The following is a 23878-nucleotide window of genomic DNA, read 5'->3' as shown; positions in this document are numbered from 1 at the left end:
TGTAGAGGACCCAGATTCAGTTCCCAGCAATACAGGAAGATTTTTGAACCACCTGGTGCAAGGAATCTAATGCCCTCTTCTGGCAACAAGGGAGTACTGCACCCATGTACTGCAGTTCCATACATGCAGGAGAAAAAAAACCTTTTACACAGAAAATAAAATGTTTTATTATAAACAAACAAACAAATAGAAAAAGGCTCTCACCTTACCAGAATGTCACGAACATTAAGCAGCACCCTTGAACACTCCATGCACTATACAAGGGCCCACAGGTCTGTCCAAAGGAGTTCAGCTATGTCAGGCACCACCGCCCCCTTCTGTCCTCCCGTGGACTTCCAAACTCATAATTCTACCCTGAAAGGTCTGGCCCAGATCCCTTTACGGCTGCTGCAGACCGCCAAAGATAATTATTACACGAGTTCTGGAGACCAAAATGTTATTAATCCGTGCTTCTTTACAGTCCTGCTCAAAGGTCAGTTCTTAGCAATTAACGGTGCCTGGGGGGCAGATCCTAACTTACTCATTAAGGTAGAAAACCCGGCCGGTAGCCACTGTCCACTTAAAGCCTTAAATGCCAATGATTACAGCCAGCACGGTCCACACCCACCTGCTGACCAGAGGTATTAATTATTTACAGAACAACACTAGTGGCCTCATCTCTCCTTGAATTCTCAAGTTCCCCGCAACAGTCTCTGGTTGTATCGCTCATTAGCGGCTCCACATGTAGCAACAACCTGCAAGATGAGGGGTGGGGGGGGGGTGAGGGGAGGAGGGTGGCCGGAAAATGTTGATGTTTCTCAAAGCATCGTGCTCCCTCTCGTGGCCAGAGTATGAACTGCAACACCAGGATCCAACTAGCCTTAGAGACAGGCTGATGAACTTTAACCGGAAAAGGGGATACACGTGACTTTTATTAAGTCTTATGTGGGAAGACAGGTAATGTGTACAAACTCATAAAATAACAGGAATTAGGGCTTGTGCCAAAGTAAGGCTACACCTGAACCTTTTCCCCTGGATTTCAAAGCCAACTTGTGCCTGCAGGGGAAGGGGAGCTGGGGGAAGTCCTGGGATTTGTTTAGGCTGGGGAAGAAAGGGTTTCCTGCCCTAAGAAGACCGGATCTGAGCTCCGAGCCTCCTCTGGCTGCCAACATTTTCTTAAGCAACCTCCTTTGATGAGGCTGCTACCAATTAATGGAAACACATAGAACACGCGGGGTGATTTTCACAGAAATCCACCAGGCCTGAGAAGGAAGAGAAGCCGGAGCTCGAGGCAGAAAAGAAAGGCTGCCAAGCCAAAGAGAGACAGCCTCAGTTGAATGTGTGGTGGGCCAGCAAGGACCCAGGATCATTAGGAGGGTGGAGATTCCTTGGGGAGACCCACTAAGTTCCAATCCCTCGATCACTTTGTACACAATTCCAACCGGAACGCCTTCCATCCTGTTTTTTTTTTTTTTTTTTTTTGGTTCTTTTTTTCGGAGCTGGGGACCGAACCCAGGGCCTTGCGCTTCCTAGGTAAGCGCTCTACCACTGAGCTAAATCCCCAGCCCCCATCCTGTATTTCTTGATAATGTTTCTGACACTGAAAATTTCCCAGGTGTCTTTGGGAGCAACCTCTAGGTTTCTGAGTTCCACCCTCTGCCATCCCTTGCAGTGCAAAGGACACCTTGCTGACCCTAGGTGGCCACAAACTAGGCACCTAGTTCATCTGTGAAACCATCAATCCGAAGATTTCACATCCAGGAGTAGAAAAGAGTGTAGGGGACAAGCCATGGCCTGGAGGAGTGGCCATGGGCACAGCTGAGTGGGAAAAAAAAAAGGAAGGAGACGGTGTTATGGGAAGGACGGTTCCGCAATCCACTCCCCACAAGTGGATATTCGGTTTGTAATACAAATACAAACAGAAGTGCTCCCTCAAACGGTTAACAGTAGTGGTGGGCTCAAGAGACTGGTGGGGGTAGGAGCTTGGCATTTTCCCCTCGTAGTTGTATCATATGTCTGGTTAAGAAGCTGAGAATGTAATTCGGTGGTAGAGCACTTGCCTGGCATGCTTCAAGTCCTAGTTTGATCCCCCAGGACTAGTTAATTACTTAATAGCTACAAGAGGATACCCGTCCTTGTGTGCCGCACCTTCCCGAAGCCCCTCTCTTCCCTACGAAAGATTTACTTTCCAAAGGATTTATGCTAAATGCCTCACAACTGAAGAAAGTGGTTGAGCAAGTTCAAACTCTAGGGCTCCATGTACAGAACCAAAAAATGACATGCACCGGTTGCTTCTTGAACCTTGGCCAGCAACAGAAGCCTCTGGAGGGAGTCAGGGCATCCCAGGGTGGCTAGATCAATGGGCTCCATTGGGACCTAGGAGACAGGGTCTTACATCTTGTAGGCTCCAGGATAAAGCTGAAGATGCAATTCCCATTCTGGGAACTACTGAACTGGTGAGCACTGGTCCTGCTGTGAGACCTAAGCAAAGGAGGAAATGACAAATGGAAGAGAGGTTGGCCAAATAGTTCCCAGGCTTGGCTGAGCCTCCTAATGTCATGCCATCCCCGGCCCCCATGCTTGTTAGAATGCAAGTTCCCAGCAAGCCAGCATCTAAAGTTAACATTCACTCCATGAGTCTAAGATATGACCCTGTTTCAGAGTTACCATGATTGGTTTTTAAACTCCCATTTAGATGAAAAGGAACCTTGAAAGAGGGGTCCAGGTGTGGGGCACACACCTGTAATGTGGGAAGCCGAGACAAGAGTTTTACCATGCATTCAAGGCCAGCCTGGTCTACGCAGTGAGACCCTATCTTAACACCATGGGTGGAGGAAGGGTGCAGTAGAGGGCCAAGCGGCCACTCAGCTTAAAGAGCTGCTATAGGTGCTAGGAGACAGCTCACAAAGAGCTGTCATTGGTTTCCCTTCCAGATACCTGAATTCAGTTACTAGCACCTACATGGTAGCTCACGATAGTCTATTAACTCAGTTCTAGAGGATCCAGCAGTGTCTTCTGGCATTTACATGCATGTGGTATACATACATACATACATACATACATACATACATACATACGAACAAACAAAACACTTGGGTTGGAGGGTGTTGGGGTTTTTTTGTTGTTGTTTTGGGTTTTGGTTTTTTTTGTTTTTGTTTTTGTTTTTTTGGTGGGAGGTAGAAGACAAGGGAGACAGGGTTTCTCTGTATAGCCCTTGCCATCCTGGAACTCGCTCTGTAGACTGGCTTCAAACTCAGAAATTCACCTGCCTCTACTTCCCCAATGTTAGGACTAAAGGTGTGTGCCACCATAACCCAGCAACACTCTTACACTCTTATACATAAAGATAGACAGATAAATAAATAAATAAATAAATAAATAAATATCTGCTCAAATGTTAAGAAAAACCTGGAATCCTCCATCGTGTGATAGAGAAAGATTTCCAAAAAACAATTGCTCGATCCTGTCACTACAGGTTACTCATGGACAACTCCAGGCCTCTCATGGGTGGATTTTCTAACCCAGGGAGGGCCTCTCCCTCACCCACACGTGGCACCAGGCTGCGAAAGGTGAAGAAGAATAGAGCCCTGCCCTTGCCTGGCTTCTGGAGCTGCCTCTGCGCTCCTGCAATGTGCCTACACCCCTCCACTCCCTCGTATCCTCCATCCCGTTCCACCACCTGGGCCAGCTTCTTCAACACTTCCTGAAGTGAGTCAAGCCAGTACCACCAACCCGCCTGGGTGTGTCCCTCCCTACCATGGGCAAGCATTCTTCACCGGGGAAGCTGAAGTTTGAAACAGCTTACAAGGCAAGTTCAAGTGGCAAAGCCACAAGGGAACTCTGACTGTGGGACACAAGTACTCCCCTTCTCCAATGACATCGGGTCTCACAGCCCAGGATAGTCTGAAACTCACTATCTAGCCCAGACTAGCCTCCAACTCTCCGTCCTCCTGCCGCAGCTCCAGAATGCCATGTGTAAGAACACCGCTTTGTACTCTGTGGGAAACAGCACCTATGAGAGCAGAGCTTCAGGCACGTCAGGGCCTCCTCTCCCTGAGAGCGGCGTCTTTCTACCATACCCAGCAGCATGGGTTCACATTCCCATGGCTTCATCTTCACATGACTCTTCAGGGACATGGTCACCCCCATTTGACAGTGACCTCCAGTGTACAAACTACTCTCAGACGTTATCGGTCTGACCTAAGTCAGCCGAGTAAAGACAGGCTTCTCTCTGAAGTCTTCACCCCAGATGGGTCCAGATCTGGAGTCACCCTGCTCCACCTGCCAAGGGAGAAGGTCCCTCTTTGTCAACACCAGTGGGGACAGCAGTGAGCAGAAAGGCACCTAGACAGGAGCCCATGGTTTTCCCCGATAGCCTGCCACTCAGACACCTGGGAAGCTGCGGCTGTGGGAAAGCAGCAGGCAGGGAAAACTCATCCACAGACCATCAGAAAACCCCAGGCAGGCACAGCACGGGTCCACGCCTGGATCCTTTCCCCTCACACGAGGACAGAGTCCAGCAAGGGTGGCTGGACGAACGCACTCATACTTTCTCATATACTGAGGGAAATTCAAATTTCACATGGATGAAAAGTTTTTAAACAAGGCTTTAATTAACCCCTTGAGAATGTCATACAATGTATTTTCAAAGAGTTGCTTGCTTTAATTCTGTGTGTGTGTGTGTGTGTGTGTGTGTGTGTGTGTGTGTGTGTGTGTGTGTTTCCTGTGTGGTTCTGTGTGCTACACGCATGCACTACCTGAGTAGGCCAGAGAGGGCGTTGGACCCTTTGGATCTGGGTTTATAGATGATTGTGAGCCTCCCTGTGGGCATCCAGCTCTCTCCTTTTCAACCACTGAGCCATCTTTCATATACAATGCGTTTTGATCTATTTGAACTCCCACTCACCAACTCTAAGATCCACCCTCTCTATCTTCACCTTCCTGCACTCAGTTTCTAGTTTTTTTTCCTTTTTTCTTAACCATTGAGTCCAGTTTCTGTTGCCTAAGTACTCTTGCGAGTGGGAACTGCCCTGCATTTTGTCACCCTACCCGGGTTAACAACTTGAAAGAAAACTGACTCTCCCTTTCCCAGTAGTTGTCAATAGCTAGTGTAGTGGTAGGACTTCCTGTCCACCTCTCGTCCATGATGACTTGAGTTTGTGAGGGGCTTGTGTATGCTGCCACAATTGCTGTCACTTTACACATGCGACTCTCCTGATGTGGCTGGATAACGCTGCTTTCTTGGGGTTATCCATCACCTCTGTCCCTCACAATCTTTCTGCCACCTATACCTTGAAGGTCACAGAGCCTTGGCTATAGGCGTGTGCTACAGACATCTCATTTAGGACTAAGCACTCCACAATCTCTTTTTCTCCAGGCATGGACCAGGCTAAGTTGAGCGCCTTAGAATTAATCACCATCATGGGGGCTGGAGAGATGGCTCAGCGGTTAAGAGCACCGACTGCTCTTCCAGAGGTCATGAGTTCAATTCCCAGCAACCACATGGTGGCTCACAACCATCTGTAATGGGATCTGATGCCCTCTTCTGGTGTATCTGAAGACAGCTACAGTGTACTTGTATATGATAAATAAATAAATCTAAAAAAAAAAAAGAATTAATCACCATCTGTTGTAAGAAGAAGTTTCTCTTCTAAGGGAGATGCTGAGTACTGGGAGTGGTTTCTATAGGATGTCCATTCAGCAGAACAACAGCGTTTGGTTCCCTCCCAGGGCTATCTAGACACAGTCCGTGACTCTACTAATGGTGCGAAGTATGAGTTCCAACTCATGGAGCAGGCCTTAGACATAGCCAAAAGGTGGGTGGTTGCCCCCATAACGTTTATGCCTCTACTGCATCAGTGGGTGTGTCTTACTTAGGGTTTCATTGCTGTGAAGAGACACCATGACCAAGGCAACTCTTTAAAAAAAAAAAAAACATTTAATTGGGTGTGGCTTACAGTTTTAGAGGTTCAGTCCATCATCATCATGGCAGGAAACATGGCAGCATCCCGGCAAACATGGTACTGGAGGAGCCGAGAGTTCTACATCTTCATCCACAGAAGGGGGCCTAGAATTCCACACTGGGTGGAGCTTGAGCCCAGAGACCTCAAAGACCACCCCAACAGTGACACACTTCCTCCAGCAAAACCACATCTCCCACTAGTGCTCCTTCTCGTGAGCCAAGCAATGAAGCACATGAGTATATGGGGTTGGGGATAGAGGGCAAACCTATTCAAACCACGTAGGGTGTATCTTGCTGGGCAGTTGTTGTAGCACATGGGAGGGATTTGCAGATGGGTGAGTCTGATGGTTTTCTTTTCTACTCCAGAAGCATGCACAGCATCTTCCAGCACTGTGAAAGCCACAGTCGGGTGAAGCCTCCAGGTGAGTACCGGCTTGATTTCTCCATGTTTTACAATAAGGGCTATCCATGACAGTAGCTTTAGATTCAAGACTCTCTTCATAACTTACCCTGCAATGACAATGTCACAAGGCCATTAATAAGGAAGGACTTCTCCATTTTGATTTTTAAAATTTGTGTGTGTGAGAGAGAGAGAGAGACAGAGAGAGACAGAGACAGAGAGACAGACAGAGAGAGATAGTGAGACAGAGACAGAAAGGTGGTGTAGGATGTGTGTGTGTGAATTCAGGTGTGAATGCCACAGCATACATGTGGAGGTTAGAAGAAAACTGGGAATCAGTTCTCTCTTTCGACCATGAAATGGAATTCAGAGCTCCAGGGTTGTGTGTCACGCACTCTTATACCCTGAGCCGTTTCACCAGCCCAGGGGTCTCCTCCAACTGCACACCGAGGATCTAGACAGGCCTCTTCACAAAGTTCACAGGTTTATCCCTTTTCTTCACTGCACTTTCCCTTCTGAAACTGTCTTTATTCTGTGTTTGTTTACTTGTACGCCTCCCTCTTTAAAATCGCTCCCCATGATCGCAGAGGCCGGTTGCAAACAACTGAGGAAGGAATTTCGTTTTGCAAAGCACACAGTGAGCTCAGCCTCCAGCCCTAGATCCTTGAACTCATGCCCTCTCCACCTCTCCGCTGCCTTTCTGGGCCCAGGCTCTGGTTCTCACACACATGCACATGGCTTGCCCAGCTTCCTCCCACACCTCATTGTTGCCATTCAAAATGTTCTGGCAGCTCTCACTGTAAGGCTAGTGGAGAACGCTGAGGAAAATGTCCACTTTTTGCAGAGATTAAAGTTTGATGAATTGCTTTGGCGAGTCTTAAAATGTGCTGGCTAAAAACATATGTAAGACTTTTCCTTCCTTCCCTTCTTCTTTCCTTCCTTCCCTTCTTTCTTCCCTTCTTCCTTCCTCCCTTTTTTTCCTTTCTTCTTTCCTGCCTTCTTTCTGTCTTTTTTAAAAGAAAAAACCAACACCATCTTGCAGATTGACTCATGACCACAAGGGGGCACCATGAGGCCACTCATCTAATCCATCCCCGTGATGGTTTGGTTTGGTACACTGGCAAATTGGCTATTTTTCTTCTGTCTAAGACATAAAACTCTAAGTGGGAACACTTATTTGGGGCGGCAGACTAAGAAGTACCTGTTGAGACCGTGATAACACTAACAAAACGTATGATTTCTTCTTGGTGCCTGAGGCTTTATAACAACTGAGATTCAAGCTTTTTTTGTCCTAGGTTTGTTTTTAAGTCAGAGTTGGGAGAAATGTACAGAGAGCCACAGCAGTGAGCATCCACTGAGGAAACCGGACATCCTGTTAGCTGACGCCTTCAGAAAATCTTTCTTCACATGGAACCTTCAAAAGAGTGAAGACAGGCTGTGAACATGGGTGCTCACGAGGTCAGCCCCCCCCCTCCCCGAGCGCGCGCGCGCGCTCGCTCGCGCTCTGTGTGTGTGTGTGTGTGTGTGTGTGTGTGTGTGTGTGTGTGTGTGTGTGTGTAGAGGGGAGAGGGGAGAGGCAGGAGAGGAGAGAGGGGAACAGAGAGAAGAGGGGAGGAGAGGGGAGAGGGAGGAAAGGGGAGAAGGAAAGAGAGGGGAGCGGGAGATGAAGACAGAGACAGAGGAAGAGGAAGAAGTAGAGAGGAAAAGGGAGAAGCACAGGGAAGGAAGGGAGAGAGACAGGGAAAGGGAGTAGGAGGGAGGGAGAGAGGGAGAGAGGGAGAGAGGGAGAGAGGGAGAGGGAGAGGGAGAGAGAGAGAGAGAGAGAGAGAGAGAGAGAGAGAGACCCAACAAGCAGTGGAGGCATTTGAACCCCACCCATTTTTAAATATTGATTCCTTCCGAGGGGACTTGAATAATGCCATTACTAAGATCAGTTGATGAGTTTGGAAGAAGTAGGGAAAAGGGAACAGGAAAGGGTTTTTAATGAGCAACAAATTATTACAAACTTCCCTTGTACAGACAAGAGTTAGACAAAAGGAAAAAACTGAACTTGAGATCCTATTCAGTGTTCACACTGCTGTGTGTCCCTAAAGAAATGAATCAGCCTCTGAGATGCTGTCTTATCTCCGAAGAAGAGGCAATAGCAGGATCTGCTTCCTGGGTTGAGGTGGGTAAGAGTAGGAAGTGGTTGCCTCACTCTGCTCCTGCAAAATAACCTCTGTATGACCTTTATTTCAGGTTATGTGACTTGGAGCCCAGTGAGTGGCACTTCTTGCTGTCAATTTTAAAAGTAAAATGACTCCACGTCTGTGGATGATAAAATGACCCCTTTCGCATCACTCAAAAGATGCCAGGAAAGCTTGCAAATGTTTTGCTTTGTTTGTGATGGGGTTGCACTATACAGCCCAGGTTGACCTTGAACTCTCAACCTTCCTGCCTCAGCCTCCCAAGTTCCGGGATTTCCTTTTTTTTTTTTTTTTTTTTTTTTCCTGAGCTGGGGACCGAACCCAGGGCCTTGTGCTTCCTAGGTAAGCGCTCTACCACTGAGCTAAATCCCCAGCCCTAAGTTCCAGGATTTCCATGCCCAGCTTTAATAGCACACTTCTCAGGTGAGCTGAGGAAATGTTTGTCTTTTTCAGTTTCACCACTTACCCCAGGCCTCATAACCAGGGTGTATTTAAGAACTGACTCTCTTGGTCCTCTCTCTCTCTCTCTCTCTCTCTCTCTCTCTCTCTCTCTCTCTCTCTCTCTCTCTCTCTCTCTCTCGGTGGACATGACGTCAGATCAGTGGCTAAAATACAAGCATTTTTGGAAAATGTGGCTCAGAAAGTAAAGGCGCTTGCTGCTTACGCCTGAGCCCTCTCCTTGAGTTTGATCCCTGAAGCCTACATAAGGACAGAGAATGGACTCCTGCAAGTTGTTCTCTTCAGGGTGTCCTCATTCCCCACCCACACAAAAGATAAAACACAATAAATGCTCTTTTGAAAAGGTAGGGGTTGGAGAGATGGCTCAGCGGTTAAGGGCACTGACTGCTCTTCCAGAGGTCCTGAAACCTCTGGAACTCCCAGCAACCACATCAGGTGGCTCACAACCTTCTGTAAAGGGATCCAGTGCCCTCATCTGTCACGTAGGTCTGCATGCAGATAGAGAGCCCTAATACATAAAATAAATAAATCTTTTTTTAAAAAGAAAAAAAAACAGTTAATGGGGCTGGTGAATGGCTCCCGGCTCACTGATACTAACACTGGCTGCTTTTCCAGGTTCGACTCCCACCACCTACATGACAGTTCACAACAGCCTGACTCCAGTTGCAGGGGATCCAATGGCCTCTTCTGGCTTCCACAAGTACATTAGGTACACAGACATGCACACAGCCAAAACGCTGATACACATAAAGTAATGCTAAATATCAAAAAAAAAAAATGTTTTTAAAACCACTTTAATGTGGAGGCTGACCTTTAAGCACCGATTCCCCACATGTCACAAAAGTCCTGGTTTTCTTTGGATCTCTGTTCCAACCACCAAAATGGGGAGTTTTCCTTTTCCCTCCACGATGTCTAAGGAGATGGGTCTATCACCTAAGTGTTCTACTGGAGCAACCAAGGCAGTCTCCAAAGCCGTCGTGCTGGGTACTCTAGAAGACCTTTCTAGCACTGACCGTCCTGCTGTGAGCTTTTGAATGAGAATTCCGGTGGGAACACTATCTGCAGGGACTGACTGACCTGTCTAAACTGCAGCTCTATTGAGAAGTTGGAGTGTAGCAGGCTCAGAGACTCAGTACCTTAGTTCAGGCTAGTTCTGATGCTCTGGAAGAACCGCCATTGCCATTCCTTGCCCACCTCTTCCTCAAAATTAACATCATGTGACTAATGGATAATAATCTTTTGGAATCTATTGACTCAGCAGACCACTAGTTTCCACCAACCCAAAAGCTAAGAATGTCATCAGATAGCATCTAAGACCTACCGAAAAGCTCCCCTGAGCTCCCTGTGCTGAATCTGTCTCTCTGGTGTTCTCACCAATACATTTTAAACTTGCCTTGATTTATGACATTCTACGACCTATCCAACTATAAGGCTTCATGAGACTGCTTCCACACTGGAAATGGAATTTGGAGTTACCTAAATCTATGTTCACAGGTCATGGCTACTCAAAATGGCTCCAGAACAAACTGTCTTGCTCCCTTTAAGATGAGAGCTGTGGTTTTCACATGGACACCTTGACGGCACTTTAGCCAGCCAAGTCACCCAGTCATTGCATTGCAGCCTTAGATCTGCCTGCCTCCATCTTCAGCTCATGGCCGCTTGCTGCTGGCTCTTAGCCACTGGGATTTGCTCTCTTGGAAAAGAGTATCAGAGTGTGTTTATAAATAACTATGTTTCTGTGTTTTGTTTGTTTTAAAGTTGGGGCCCTCAATGGAGGAGAGTCACACACTGTGCTCAGTGTGCTATTTCAAAGGTATCCTACAAAAGGATACCTTCCATGCCAGCTCTGTGCCCACTGTTGAGGGTCAAGCGTTCACCGCTATCTTAATGTGTATTTATCTCCTGAACCCCCCAGCAGGAGTTTGAAGTTATGAACACATGAGTATGTATCACATAACTGATGGCTCTTCCAGAGAAGTTGAAGTTCTGCCTCTCAACTTGGAAACGTAGACATGTCTCTGGAACTCACAGCTGGTACCACCTAGAGGAGGCACAGAGGTCACACTGAAGTCGCTCTACCCAAGGTGAGGGTGGAGGTGATCTTACATGGATGTAGCAATTAACGCCCACCAGAGCCTGTTAGACTCCTAACAGACTGCCCTCTTGTTTTGGTGATTACCCAGGCAACAAGTTGTGGCAGAGTTAGGATTCAAACCCAAGAAATCTGGCCAGCTTCAATTCACATGCAGACACACACATGCGCACACGGTGCTATGCTCCATGGGTAAGGGAAAGGGTTTAAGTGGGGTATGTGGAAATAAAAGCAGCAAAACAGAAATTGAATTTGTCTTATTTGTGCTATTGCTGGGTGTGTGTAAGCTATCCAGAAACTAGAGGTGAAGAGCTGAAGAGATCCACGTTATCTGGTGTCCTTGGCAGGACATCAGGGCAGACCATCCTGACCTCCCTCATAACCAAAAAAGTCCAATCACCTAATTCTTACTTGCTTCCCTTTTTATGTGTATAGATGTTTTGTGTGCATGTATGTCTCTCTACCATATGCCTATAATACCTAAGGATGAAGTCAGATCCCCCAGGAATAACTGTGAACCAACGTGTGGGTGCGAGGAATCGAACCCAGGATCAACATTCAAAATGTATTTTTGCGGGGTTGGGGATTTAGCTCAGTGGTAGAGCGCTTGCCTAGGAAGCGCAAGGCCCTGGGTTCGGTTCCCAGCTCTGCAAAAAAAAAAAAAAAAATGTATTTTTGCTACTCATTTCTGGGTACTAAAAATTTTTTGTATGCCAAACCTAAAGACCATGAACTCTAAACTGGCCACCCAATTCCTGGAAGGACAAGTCAATTCTAAATTTCCATTATTACTGCCAATTCTGTGACATCACAAAGGTCACACGGGAATGAGAAGTAAGAAATCTTGATGCTCTCATCCTACCCTGCAACACTTACCATGCAGGTGCCTCAAGGTGGGGTTTCTCAGATGATTCCAACATGAATCAGTACATGCAAACTAAGCCATGTTATGTCAACAGAGACCCGCATACAGGCCTGGGACCCAACCGCCCACGCTACCCATCTCCCTGATGACACCCTCATGTATTAGACATCGTCCCTGTGGCTCCTCCCTGAAGGGCAATGGGGAAGAGACAGATGTATCCAAATAGTAAATAAAGTGAATCCACACATGAGAACATTCTAGTTCATACTTTATTGCATTATGAAAATAATACATTTATTTGGCAAAGTGATTGATCTAGGCTCCAAATTGAAAGAGAATTCTGGTGTCCGGACTATTTTTTAAATGTGAGATATATGAATCATGGCCAGTGCATACTAGCATCCTCGTTAGGTCAATAACCCCATCACGATAGTTTTCATAATTCCATGAAATTACAAGGTGTTTTTGCATCCATTCATCTTATTAGAACAAATCTTAAGAACTGATCTTCATTTTGTCAAAACCAATAGATCTAAGAAACTCCTGCTCAAGAGACAGTTTGAAACACTACCCAGAGTAGTTTGCTTTGGCTCTGCAGTTACATTTCCACCCTCGGTACAGGCTTCACATTCAAAATTGCAGCAGCTTCAGGCTCTGCCCAGCACCATTCAAGCTAGTACATTACATACATTATTTGAAAAATCGATTTTACAAATGCATAAATACATGCCTATCTACACTGCCAAAATAAAACACAGGGATCTCAATGCTTTAAGACTTTCCGATGCAGGATTCCTGGAACAGCTTTCCAAAGCCAGAGCTGTAACTCCACCGCTCTGGAGTTCCACATGGGAAAGGCTGTACTTGTGACGAACAGTAAGTGGATTAAAGTTATCTAACACTCAAAATATATTTCCACTATGTCTTTTCTGCTACATTTTCAGAACTGAAGACAGTTTTCAAAAACAGTTTCACTTTTTAAAGAGAAGTGACAAAACCATGTCATATGTATACTGTCTCACTGGCATTGGCCAGTTCTTGCCTTAGGATTGGGAATGGAGAAACAGGTTAGGATCTGTTCAAGACAAAGAGCCAGCTACTTCAGCCTCCAAAGCCTTGCCCCTCCCTTGGATCTTCTCATAGGACTTTGCTGGGTACATTAAGGAAATGTGCCTAAAACTTGCCTTTTCATCATTCACATATGACTGAGTTGTTAGAACTGATGCTTTTCTTGCATTTCCTGTAAGTGCATCTAACAAGACTTGTGGAAATGGACTTCCAAGGGGCCAATGCATCCACAGCCTGAACATGGTTTCACAATGTGAATATTGCAACTGCCCTAGAGACCTTTCACCAGTACCCTACATGTATCTGCATAAACAGCAACAACTTTCATCTATGATCAACATAGGAGTAGCTAATAAATATTAAAGCTATTAAACTATAGATTAAAATGCAGACCTCTCATAGAATTGAGTGATGTCATTTTGGTACAGTCACCATTATTAATTGTACTTTATTTAATAAAGAAATACATTTCCCCTTGCAAAGATAGCAATTGCAAGTTTACAAATAAAACCACAGTCCTCTATTCATGATGCTAAATCTTCACCTTTTAACCAGCAGTGAACTGATGTTTGTGAATGGTCCGTGGCACCATAAAGAAAGACTATCAAAGGTCACAGGAGCTTAGAGAACAGGTTTATTGACAACAATCTCATAAATACCCTAAGGAAAATCTCGAAAATTCTAAACCTATAATGTTTAAAATCTGCTCTTACTGGCAATCCCTCAACTAAATAGAGTAACAAGCCATTACAAATGAATGTCACACTTAAAACTTGCTTCATTTTAACCCTTTTGCCAAAACCCTTTTAAGTTACATTTGATTTTCACCCCTCTTGGGTGCAGTAAATCAACATTCATTTTATTAGATTCATAAAATCCAGCTGCTGTGAACCTGAAGGTCATCAGTCAGTAGTATATTACTTTATGAACAAACGGAGCCAAATATCTTTTTAGCCAAAGTAATGTCTAAGCAGTCAAAATCCAAACCTTGTGGTTCCCCTCCAAATCGCCCAAAGCTTAGGATACAGTGTGAGAAACTGTTTGCATCAGCTAGTAAGTCCATCTGTGTACCTCAGATGTCTCAAACTAAAAAAAGGATTTTTTTGTATTTTGATAAAAATGTACTCGAATATTTCATAACATTAATATTTATTGCTTTATATGAATACTGTATTGAAAGCCAAGCATTCGGTTACACACGAAATTATACAATTATATACCGCTTCACAAAGGCAGTGAACACATTACAGTCTACAAAATCTACTTTACAGAAATTTAAAAATTCTAAATATCAAAAAGTACAGCTGAAGAAACAGGTATAAATTTGGCAGCCAGTAATTCTGACAGGGAAGTTGCAGCTTGCATGACTTTAAGTATGTGAATTTGAAAATGTTGAGTTTAGAGTAATAACCATTGTGCTTTGTGTTGATCTGAAAAATATAACACTGGCTGTTGAAGAAGCATGTTCAAAAATAGTAATTCACTTCAAAATGTTATACAAATCATGGTGGTTTCTGTGTACCCTAAAGCTTCAGTCATCTAATCTTAGCTCAGGTACATTACTGAAGGACTATGAATTCTTACAGTGACGCTTCACACCAGTGCCATGCGCACACAGGGTGATTCAGAAGGACAGATGGAACGGTGACAATGTGCAGAAAAGCAATCAAGGGTTATGGGCCTGTGGGCTCTTCTGAGATGGTTTCATGTCAGCTCCTAAGCGCTCATTCTACACAGTAAGCTAATGCTGGAGCGCAACTCCCAAGATAGAGCACGCTGTCTCATAAATAATGAAGTCTTTTTCTCAGGCACCTTAGAAGTATACAAAAGAATTCAGTTTGCACAGATCTCTTGGAATGTGTTTAACCTGGTATTTCAATAGACTTAAAGATTCCCAGGGTTTCACAGGGGCCAGATTTTTGTCTCAATTACTCAGAAGAGAAAGAAAATGTCTTCTGAAAGAAGTGAACTCAGTTATTACCAATAAAAAAGTATCCACTGTATTCATCTCTTATAGAAACAGAAAAATATAACATTCCCCCAGGATAATCTACATATGTATATAGGACTTAAAGTCCCATTGTACAGTCCAACAATAAAAACCTGAAACCACATGAAACCCTATAATTCACATGTTAACATGTTTAAACTATGACCAAAATATGAAACTGCTAGAGACAAGACAAAAATCTTCCTTGTGTATGTATAAACCAAATGAGATCATCTTTAAAGTTTTCAAAATTATAATTATCTTCCAGTTTAAAACCTTTAATTCTAAATTAAAAAAAAAAATCTATACACAAACCACTGATTTGAGTACACCAGGAAAAAAACAAACAAAAAACCAAACAAAACAAGAAAATCAGCAATAAGCGGGACCCAGAGGAGCCAGTATTCACAGCTCTTCCCACGTACAACTCTTTCAGGGTTTATTCTTAAGGTTCTTTATTTTACAGCCTGTTTCTCTTGTAAAACTAAAGGTCCACTTTATTTATTACTTAAAAGTTTTATACAGTGTAAAACCAGAACTGTATGTAAAATACTGCCTCTAAGTGTTTTTAAGTAGTTATTCTTGTTCCACTGGTTCATCTGTGACTTCTGTGGCTTCATCATTCTCCATGGCTGACCCTGACACACACTCTCCAGTTTTCCTGGCAGGGGGCCCTCCTGACTCCTGTGTCTCCCGGCAGTCAGAGCCACCCCTGGAGGCCCCGGCACTGTCACTCCTTTCTGAAGCGGAGTCTGTCTGAGATGGAGACGCACCAGAGCCCTCCGTCTGATGGCTCTCCTCTGAAGTCTCTTCGTTCACAGTTAAGGCATCATCAGATTCCTTTTCTTGATTTTTTCTTTCTGGAACCATTTCTCTTGGTGTCATAAATGACTCTGGAAATAAACAAATGTTGCAGTTAATTTTCAAAATACACCCAGTTAAGTTTCTTGATTTCTGTGTCTATAGCTCATGACTCCTCGAACTCAGCAGCAAGCACACAGGAACCCCGTGTACATGTATGTGGGAAAGAAGGGGTGATCTCCACCCCCTCTCTCACCTTCTTCCTCCTCTTCCTCCTCCTCTTCCTCCTCTTCTGTACAGTGCTGCCTGGTTCGATTTTCTCTGTCCTTCTCAGGGGGGGATGATGCTGTTTCCGTTTCCTCTGCTCTAACTGAAGAGACTTCACTGGACACCGCTTGGCTAGCTGTCTCTCGGACATCACCTTCATCGTCAAACTTCAGTCTTTTCACCTCACGTTCCTCAGATTCCACAGTATCTTCATCTGGATGTTTGTTTTTACCAGAGCTTGGAGAGGAAACTTCTGAATCAGATGCTGAAGAATCACTGCAGATGGTTTGTTAAAGTGTCATTAATAAAATTACTTTCCTCATAATTTGCATTCTCACCTCTAATTTTAAGTTTAACAAATTGACTGTGAAATTAAATGGTGGTATCTGAATTAAGAAAACCATTTCCAAAGCAACCTGAACTGCTTCATGAACATTCCCATTAGGACCAATTTGTCAGGTTCTGGGAGCTTTCTGGAAAACTCTAGGAAATCTTGTCTACGTTCATCTTCAGCTGTACTGATGCAATACATAAGCCCTGTCCCTTCGGTCACTTTAAGGCCTGTTCTGTCCCTCAAACCCATGGAAAGTTCTAGGACTCCCAGGGCACCAAAGCCTAAAGACCGCCAGTACATACACAGAGCCTCCCTTACAATTACACACCAAATCATGTATCCCCTTTATATATGAATCACTGCTAGGGGACAATACCTAATGCAAACAAGCACTCTGGGCACAGGAGACAAAGTCTATAGCTAACCAGGACAGATGCAAACGTTCTCCTTCTCCCTCATTTACTTTTGATCTTTTACTGACTAAATCTTTCAAACCCATAGATGGAGCCCATTAAATACGGAAGGTCCATTCTATCTTGTAAATAGTAAATCATGCTATAAAACCTTTAACAGATGCTATGCATTTCTTGCTCTTTAAATATAAAACACACAAACCTGTGTCCTTTCTCTTCACTTAGCTGTAGGTCTGAATCTCTGCTATCTGTGCTCTCAGGCAAACCATTTGTTGTTAAGGGGGCTGACAAAGAAAGCTTTGGTCGATTAAGTGGCCTGGGTGTTCCAGGCCCATTTATATTAGACCTACAATGAGATAAATGAACATCATTTTCAACTTTTAGAAATAATATAAAAATAAAAATAAACAAAAATAAGCACGTGCACACACACACACACACACACACACACACACACACACACACACACACACACACACACACACATCACCCCTTCCAAACTACACATCACAAGTATTTGCAATAATTCTGGCTTTTGGACCTGTGCCTTACCCTATATTAGCAAATGTAGCCTGGTGTCTCCAACACGTATCTTCCCCATAAAATGTTTATTTAAAAAACAAAGTATACCGAGCCTTAACTCAAATACTACCAGAAAACAGACACTCTGGGCAATTTTAAAAAAGAAAATAAACCACAATATTCTCACCTGTCAGTATAGTTTGGGGAGTTTCCAGGAAACATAACACCATTCATTCTGTTTAAACTATTAGAATTGTTCTTCCTGTAATTGAAACAAAACAACAACAACAACAACAACAAACAAAATACTTCAGGTGAGCATGGTAGTATATGACTTTAATCCTAACACTGAAAGGCTGAGGAAGTAGAGCTCTGTGAGTTCAAGGCCAGCCTGGACCATAACAAGTTCCAGGTCAGCCAGGGCCACAGACTCAGACCATGTCTCAAAATAAAATAAAGCCATAAAGAAGAAACTGAAGGAAGGAGGTCATGAATGGCTAATTTGTAAGAATCTGGGTATAGGTCTGGAGTGATTACTCAGCAGGAAGAGTCCAAGCCGCTCTTCTAGAGGACTTGCGTTCTGTTCCCAGCACCCACACGGAGGCTCACAACCATCCATTAACCCCTTCTCCAGAAGAGCTAAAGCCCACCTTCAGAACACCATGGCATACACATGGCATACTTACATACATTCAGGTAAAAACATCACACACATAAGCAAAATAAATACATTAGAAAGAAAAATCTAAGTCTAAATCTAAATCTAAGTAGAAGGTCTTGTGTAAACAGCTGTCGAATTCAAACACATTAGCACAGGCACACACCAATATTGAGATTGGTTTTAAAAATAAACTATTAGTCAATGACACTTGCTTCCAAACTCTTGAAATGTCAGCTAACTTTACATTCATCAGAAAAGCAAAATATTTAATTCAAAAGGAAATCAATTTTGTAGCATAATTTTTGGTTCTACCCAGAGACAGCAATAAATTATTTCAGTATCTGATTTAGTTAAAACAAAAAAAAGGTAAAAAAAAAAAAAGTTCTAAAAATAAAATTTTTGTTTTTAAATAAGTCAGTGGATCTATGCAAGTAGCAGTGTCTTCGTCCCAGCCCTTCTCATGTCCTAGTCTCTGAATGTGCTGGGGTAAGGTTGAGGGGTGAGGGTTCACTAGCCTTCTGAAATTTCTAGGACATCCACAGGCAACAAAGAATTATGCATGTGGCCTAAATACTAATGGTGTCATGGCTGAACAGATGTCTGGAATCAAGTCCTTAATTTGGATAGTTATCTTGACAATCAGCAAATACCCGTCCATCATGGAGAATACCATGAAGTAAATCTTATTTCACACCTAACTGCCACCCTACAAACACATCTACATGGCCAGAACTGGAGTAATTAACTCGTCTCTTTGGTTCACATCTTTCTACTGGAAGCACCTGAATGTCTGGCAACATTCTACCTCAGGGACCAGGTGCAGATCACAACGGATGGATGCCATCGTGTTTAGTTACATATGAAATACTAAATGTAGACTGTTTAAATAACACCATTAAAATAACTAGACTACAGTATTATCTACCAAAAGCAGAAAATATACTTACTCTGAAGAAGGACAAACGCAGCTAACAACCATGACATTCTGAAATAAAAGAAACCGGTATGTCAGTGAATGGAAAAGCACAGAACGTAAAATGTCAACCTTGTGGGAGACTTTCACAACCAGCCTCATGGGCAAGCCTCCATTTACTCCAACACAAAGGACTGGTTAAAAATGAAAGCCATCGGGGCTGGGGATTTAGCTCAGTGGTAGAGTGCTTACCTAGGAAGCGCAAGGCCCTGGGTTCGGTCCCCAGCTCCGAAAAAAAAGAACAAAAATGAAAGCCATCGGGGGCTGGAGAGATGGCTCAGCGGTTAAGAGCACCGACTGCTCTTCCAGAGGTCCTGAGTTCAATTCCCAGCAACCACATGGTGGCTCACAACCATCTGTAAAGAGATCCGATGCCCTCTTCTGGTGTGTCTGAAGACAGCTACAGTGTACTTACATATAATAAATGAATAAATCTTAAAAAAAAAAAAATGAAAGCCATCAAAAACTACGAGCAGCGAGACTTCCAGGTCTGACTGCAGCAGCCGCTGGCTTGCTTTACCATGTTGGTATTTACCTCAGATGTGTATATGTCTTTGAATTCAAGTCCACAGAACCTTCCCACTGTACAGGTCTCAAGATCAGGCCTCATCTCCACTCCTACCCATCTTTTAAAGCCCTGGAATTCACTAGATAGATCAGGAAGGTCAATTCAGAGATGAATTAGATTGCCTCTGAGTGCTGGAATTAGAGGCTTGTACCACCACACCAAGATTGTTTTCTTGGGGTTGGGAATTTAGCTCAGTGGTAGTCTAGCAAGTGCAAGGCCCTGGGTTCGGTCCCCAGCTCCGAAAAATAGAAAAAAAGAAAAAAAGAAAAAAAAAAAAAGTGTTTTCGGGGGTTGGGGATTTAGCTCAGCGGTAGAGCGCTTGCCTAGCGAGCGCAAGGCCCTGGGTTCGGTCCCCAGCTCCGGAAAAAAAAAAAAGAAAAAAGAAAAAGAAAAAAAAAAAAGAGTGTTTTCTTACAGGAAGGACAATTCCAATAATTTATCAGATAAGTGGCATTATGACCTCTGAAAACTCGTCATCATATTGTAGGGGAGAATGTTGGTTCATTTTTAAATAATTCTTAATACTTTCTTTTAAAAATCATATTTTGGAAGCCAAAGAGAGACCAAACCCCCTCTTCTGGTGATTATACCAGAAAAGTACTTTTAAGTTTGTCTCTTAATCCTGTCATCTAAATTTCAGAAGAAACAAATTTTGTTCAAATCCCTGGGCTCAGAATGTAAAACACCATAGCACTGATTTGACAAATGCAGGCTGTAATACCCTGTCTGTTCATCTAAAACACACACACACACACACACACTTCAAAACACAATTACTTTGGATCCTTAAGCTGAAGTACTGATGACTCCTGAAGTTGACCTTCGGAACCTCATTTATAAACAAAGACTCAGCAAGTTAGGTAACAAAGACTTAGTAGCTAGGTAAGTCCTAACTACTGAAAAATACCAAAGTTAACAGTCCTAAGATTCCATTCCCAGAGTAAAAGAACTGATTTTGAAACAAAACAAACAAAAAATGGAGTATTTCCATTCTCCAATACTCTTTCCTTTATTACCTTCCACCCATAATCTAAACCAGATCTTTCTAGTCAATATATACCACTTAAATGGTTTTACATTCAAGTTTCCAAGTGCTTCTGACTTTTGGAATTCCACAGTGACATTTACAATGTACTGCTAATTCTCGTGTTTCTGTGTTTTTTTTTTTTAATGCTTTAACAAAGAAAACAAAATAAAAGTAAATAAGCAGATCTCTTCAAACTTAATTCTCATGTTAGAATACGTACCTTTTCTACTCCTCTGAGAAATTTGTCAGTTCCTGTATAATTTCTTCTTGGATCTGTTAGCAATTCACATAGTCGTTGAATAGTAAAAGGGATACTGCAAGATAATTTTATAGTTTGAGGATATTAGTGTGAGAAATTAGGAGCAGTTTAAGTAAGCTACAGAGAATGAATGTAGAAGTCACTTAGAGCAATAAAAAGGAACACAGGAAACAGAATAGTGGGCTGGAGAGATGGCTCAGTGGTTAAGAGCACCGATTATTCTTCCAGAGGTCCTGAGTTCAATTCCTAGCAACCACATGGTGGCTCACAACCATTGTACCAGGATCTGATGCCCTCTTCTGGTATGTCTGAAGACAGCTACAGTACACTCATATGCATAAAAAATAAATAAATTTTTTTAAAAAAGAATGCTTTAAAAACTCATTCCAGAAAAAGATTAGTACAATATTGTAAATTCTGACCACTCAATTTGAACTTTTTTTAGAAAAGAGCTAACATAAACAATTATTCAACAACAGCAAGCTTTCAAGCTTTCTTTTGTTCCCATTTTTACTGAACATCATAAATGATTATGATTCTGTTACTAGATAGAGTATAATAAATTAGTTCTGACACAAAAGTATTTTTTTAAAGATTTATTTTATTATATATAAGTACACTGTAGCTGTCTTCAGACACACCAGAAGAGGGCATCGGATCTCTTTACAGATGGTTGTGAGCCACCATGTGGTTGCTGGGAATTGAACTCATGACCTCTGGAAGAACAGTCGGGTGTTCTTAACCACTGAGCCATCTCTCCAGCCCCCGACACAAAAGTATTTTAAGTAGACTTTCCTCCATTACTACAACTTTATACATTTAGTCAAACTTTACTATTTTCTAAAAACTTGTGGGGTTAAATATACTAAACACTTTTGCCAGAGTGAAGTTTTCCCTTAATCACAGCAAATCCAAAATATAAGACTTGGAACAATAATCACTTTACAAAGAATTTAGAAGAAATGAGAGAAATGGCTCATCAGTTAAGAGCATTGAATGCTCTTCCAGAGGATGAGTCCCAGGACCCACATGCAGCTCACAACTTTCTCTAACTCTAGCCCCAAGGCATCCAACAACACTGGTCTCTGTGGGAAGCAGGCACACATGCAGTAGTACATAGGCATACATGCAGGTAAAACAACATATAGAAACAAAGACATTTTTAAAAAAGGTTTTGGACTCAGAATTATTAGCAATCATCAAAATTACAGTAAAGGGAAATGTGAGTACAAAATGGCATGCTGAAAAAATGCACAAAATACATCTCTGGGTTTCAGTGTTTCCATTAAAACCTACTTATGCTGCTTATTAAGGGAATTTCAAAGCCGTAAATTCACAATGTTCACAGTGCCTTCATTTCCACACAACAGTCTACCCTACAAGCAATGCAGATACTGTATGGCAATGCCATAACCTGAACCCAATTCCCCTAACACATCAAAACACACACACATCTTTGTACCACACACATCAGGTAGAAATTATAGTAGTTTTTTTTACTGAATAAACTATACTTAAATCTCACGCTTTTTTAAAAGACAAGGTTTCACTTTTGTAGACCAAGCTGACCTCAAACTCAGATATCTGCCTGCTTCTGCATATTCAGTACTACAATTGAAGACACTGTGCCATCATACTTAACAAAACTCACATTCTTGAGGGGAGGGGTGAGAGACAGGGTTTCTCTGTGTAACAGAGCCCTGGCTATCCTAGACTTGCTTCACAGACCAGGCTGGCCTTGAACTCAAGAGTTCTGCCTCAGAGTGCTGGGACTAAAGGCGTGCACCACCACACCCGTCAAAACTTAGCATTCTTTTTTTTTTTTTTTAAGTACTTATGAGTACACTATAGCTGTCTTCAGACACACCAAAAGAGGGCATCGGATCACATTACAGATGGTTGTGAGCCACCATGTGGTTGCTAGGAACTGAACTCAGGACCTCAGGAAGAGCAGTCAGTGCTCTCAACTGCTGAGCCATCTCTCCAGTCCAAAACTTAACATTCTTTTTTTCTTTTTTCTTTTTCTTTTTTTTTCCGGAGCTGGGGACCGAACCCAGGCCCACTGAGCTAAATCCCCAGCCCCCAAAACTTAACATTCTTAACACCAATACTATTTCTTGCATTATGTCAGAGTACGATTTAGAAAATATTGTTCATAATAAAACAAATGTTTTCTGATTAAAATCCAAGGTTCTATCTTTATTCCACCAGCAGTCAAATCTGGACATTGTTCTGCCAAAGAATGTAAAATAAGAAGCAGCATTTGCCTCACATCAGAAGCGGACAACACAAAGCAATGTCAAGTACACCAAAGAGACAATCTGAGAACAAAGCTAAGCAGATGACCATAACATCAGACAACCTAATATTAGAAAACAACAAAAAATGACAGTTACAGACATGTGGATCGATGGAACAAAACAGAAGACCCAAATGTGTGCATGTTACTACCATCCCACACTTGACAAAGATGCCAAAAACTACACAATGAATAGAAAGACAGCATCTTCAACAAATAGTGCTGGGGAAACTGGATGTCCACATGTGAAAAACTCAAATAAGACCCATTCTCTATTACCTTGCCCTATTACCATTATAGAAATCCACAAATGTTTAAAATACAAAATCCACAACTGGTGTATCGACAATGCAACCCTTGCTCCCAAGGCTCAGGAACAAAGCCTTAAGATGGGGTGGAAAGATTTGCAGGAATCAGAGAACAAAGATGTCTGCTGCTGAACAGTGTCTTCTAGACTTAACAGGGAAGCTACACCATTAAGTCTCAACAGTACCGCTGTCCAAACAAGACTCGCACAATGACAACATCAGCTGATGTGTGGGCACGAATCGGGGAACTCAGACAAGGTCCTTCCTCCGGGTGAAGACTCACAGGCAAACCGCAAAAGGCGATGGTTAAGAGCACTTACTGCTCCTGCCAAAGATCTGGATTTTGACCTTAAAGTATTCCTGCATGCGTGAGGTACAGAAACCTATACTTGGGTATGTATATATATATATATAAAGTTACAGGCAATAAAGGGATACTAAAAGA

General features: G+C 43.0%; 1 protein-coding gene across 2 annotated transcripts in view; it reads right to left on the bottom strand.

Annotated features, from left to right (window-relative positions):
• Positions 1-12194: 12194 nt before the first annotated feature.
• The window catches only part of Ppp4r2 (protein phosphatase 4, regulatory subunit 2), a 40914-nt gene continuing 29230 nt past the window's right edge, over positions 12195-23878 (bottom strand). For both annotated transcript variants that reach the window (NM_001106613.3, XM_087656808.1), the window contains 6 exon segments: positions 12195-15894; positions 16059-16345; positions 17019-17162; positions 17526-17600; positions 18947-18984; positions 20788-20881. In NM_001106613.3, coding sequence (NP_001100083.3) covers positions 15578-15894; positions 16059-16345; positions 17019-17162; positions 17526-17600; positions 18947-18984; positions 20788-20881 — 955 coding nt within the window. In that variant the 3' untranslated portion in view covers positions 12195-15577.

This window comes from Rattus norvegicus, chromosome 4 (genome assembly GCF_021556685.1).
Source record: "Rattus norvegicus strain SHRSP/BbbUtx chromosome 4, alternate assembly SHRSP_T2T, whole genome shotgun sequence".
Classification (NCBI taxonomy): domain Eukaryota; kingdom Metazoa; phylum Chordata; class Mammalia; order Rodentia; family Muridae; genus Rattus; species Rattus norvegicus.
This window is presented reverse-complemented; position numbering and strand designations above follow the sequence as displayed.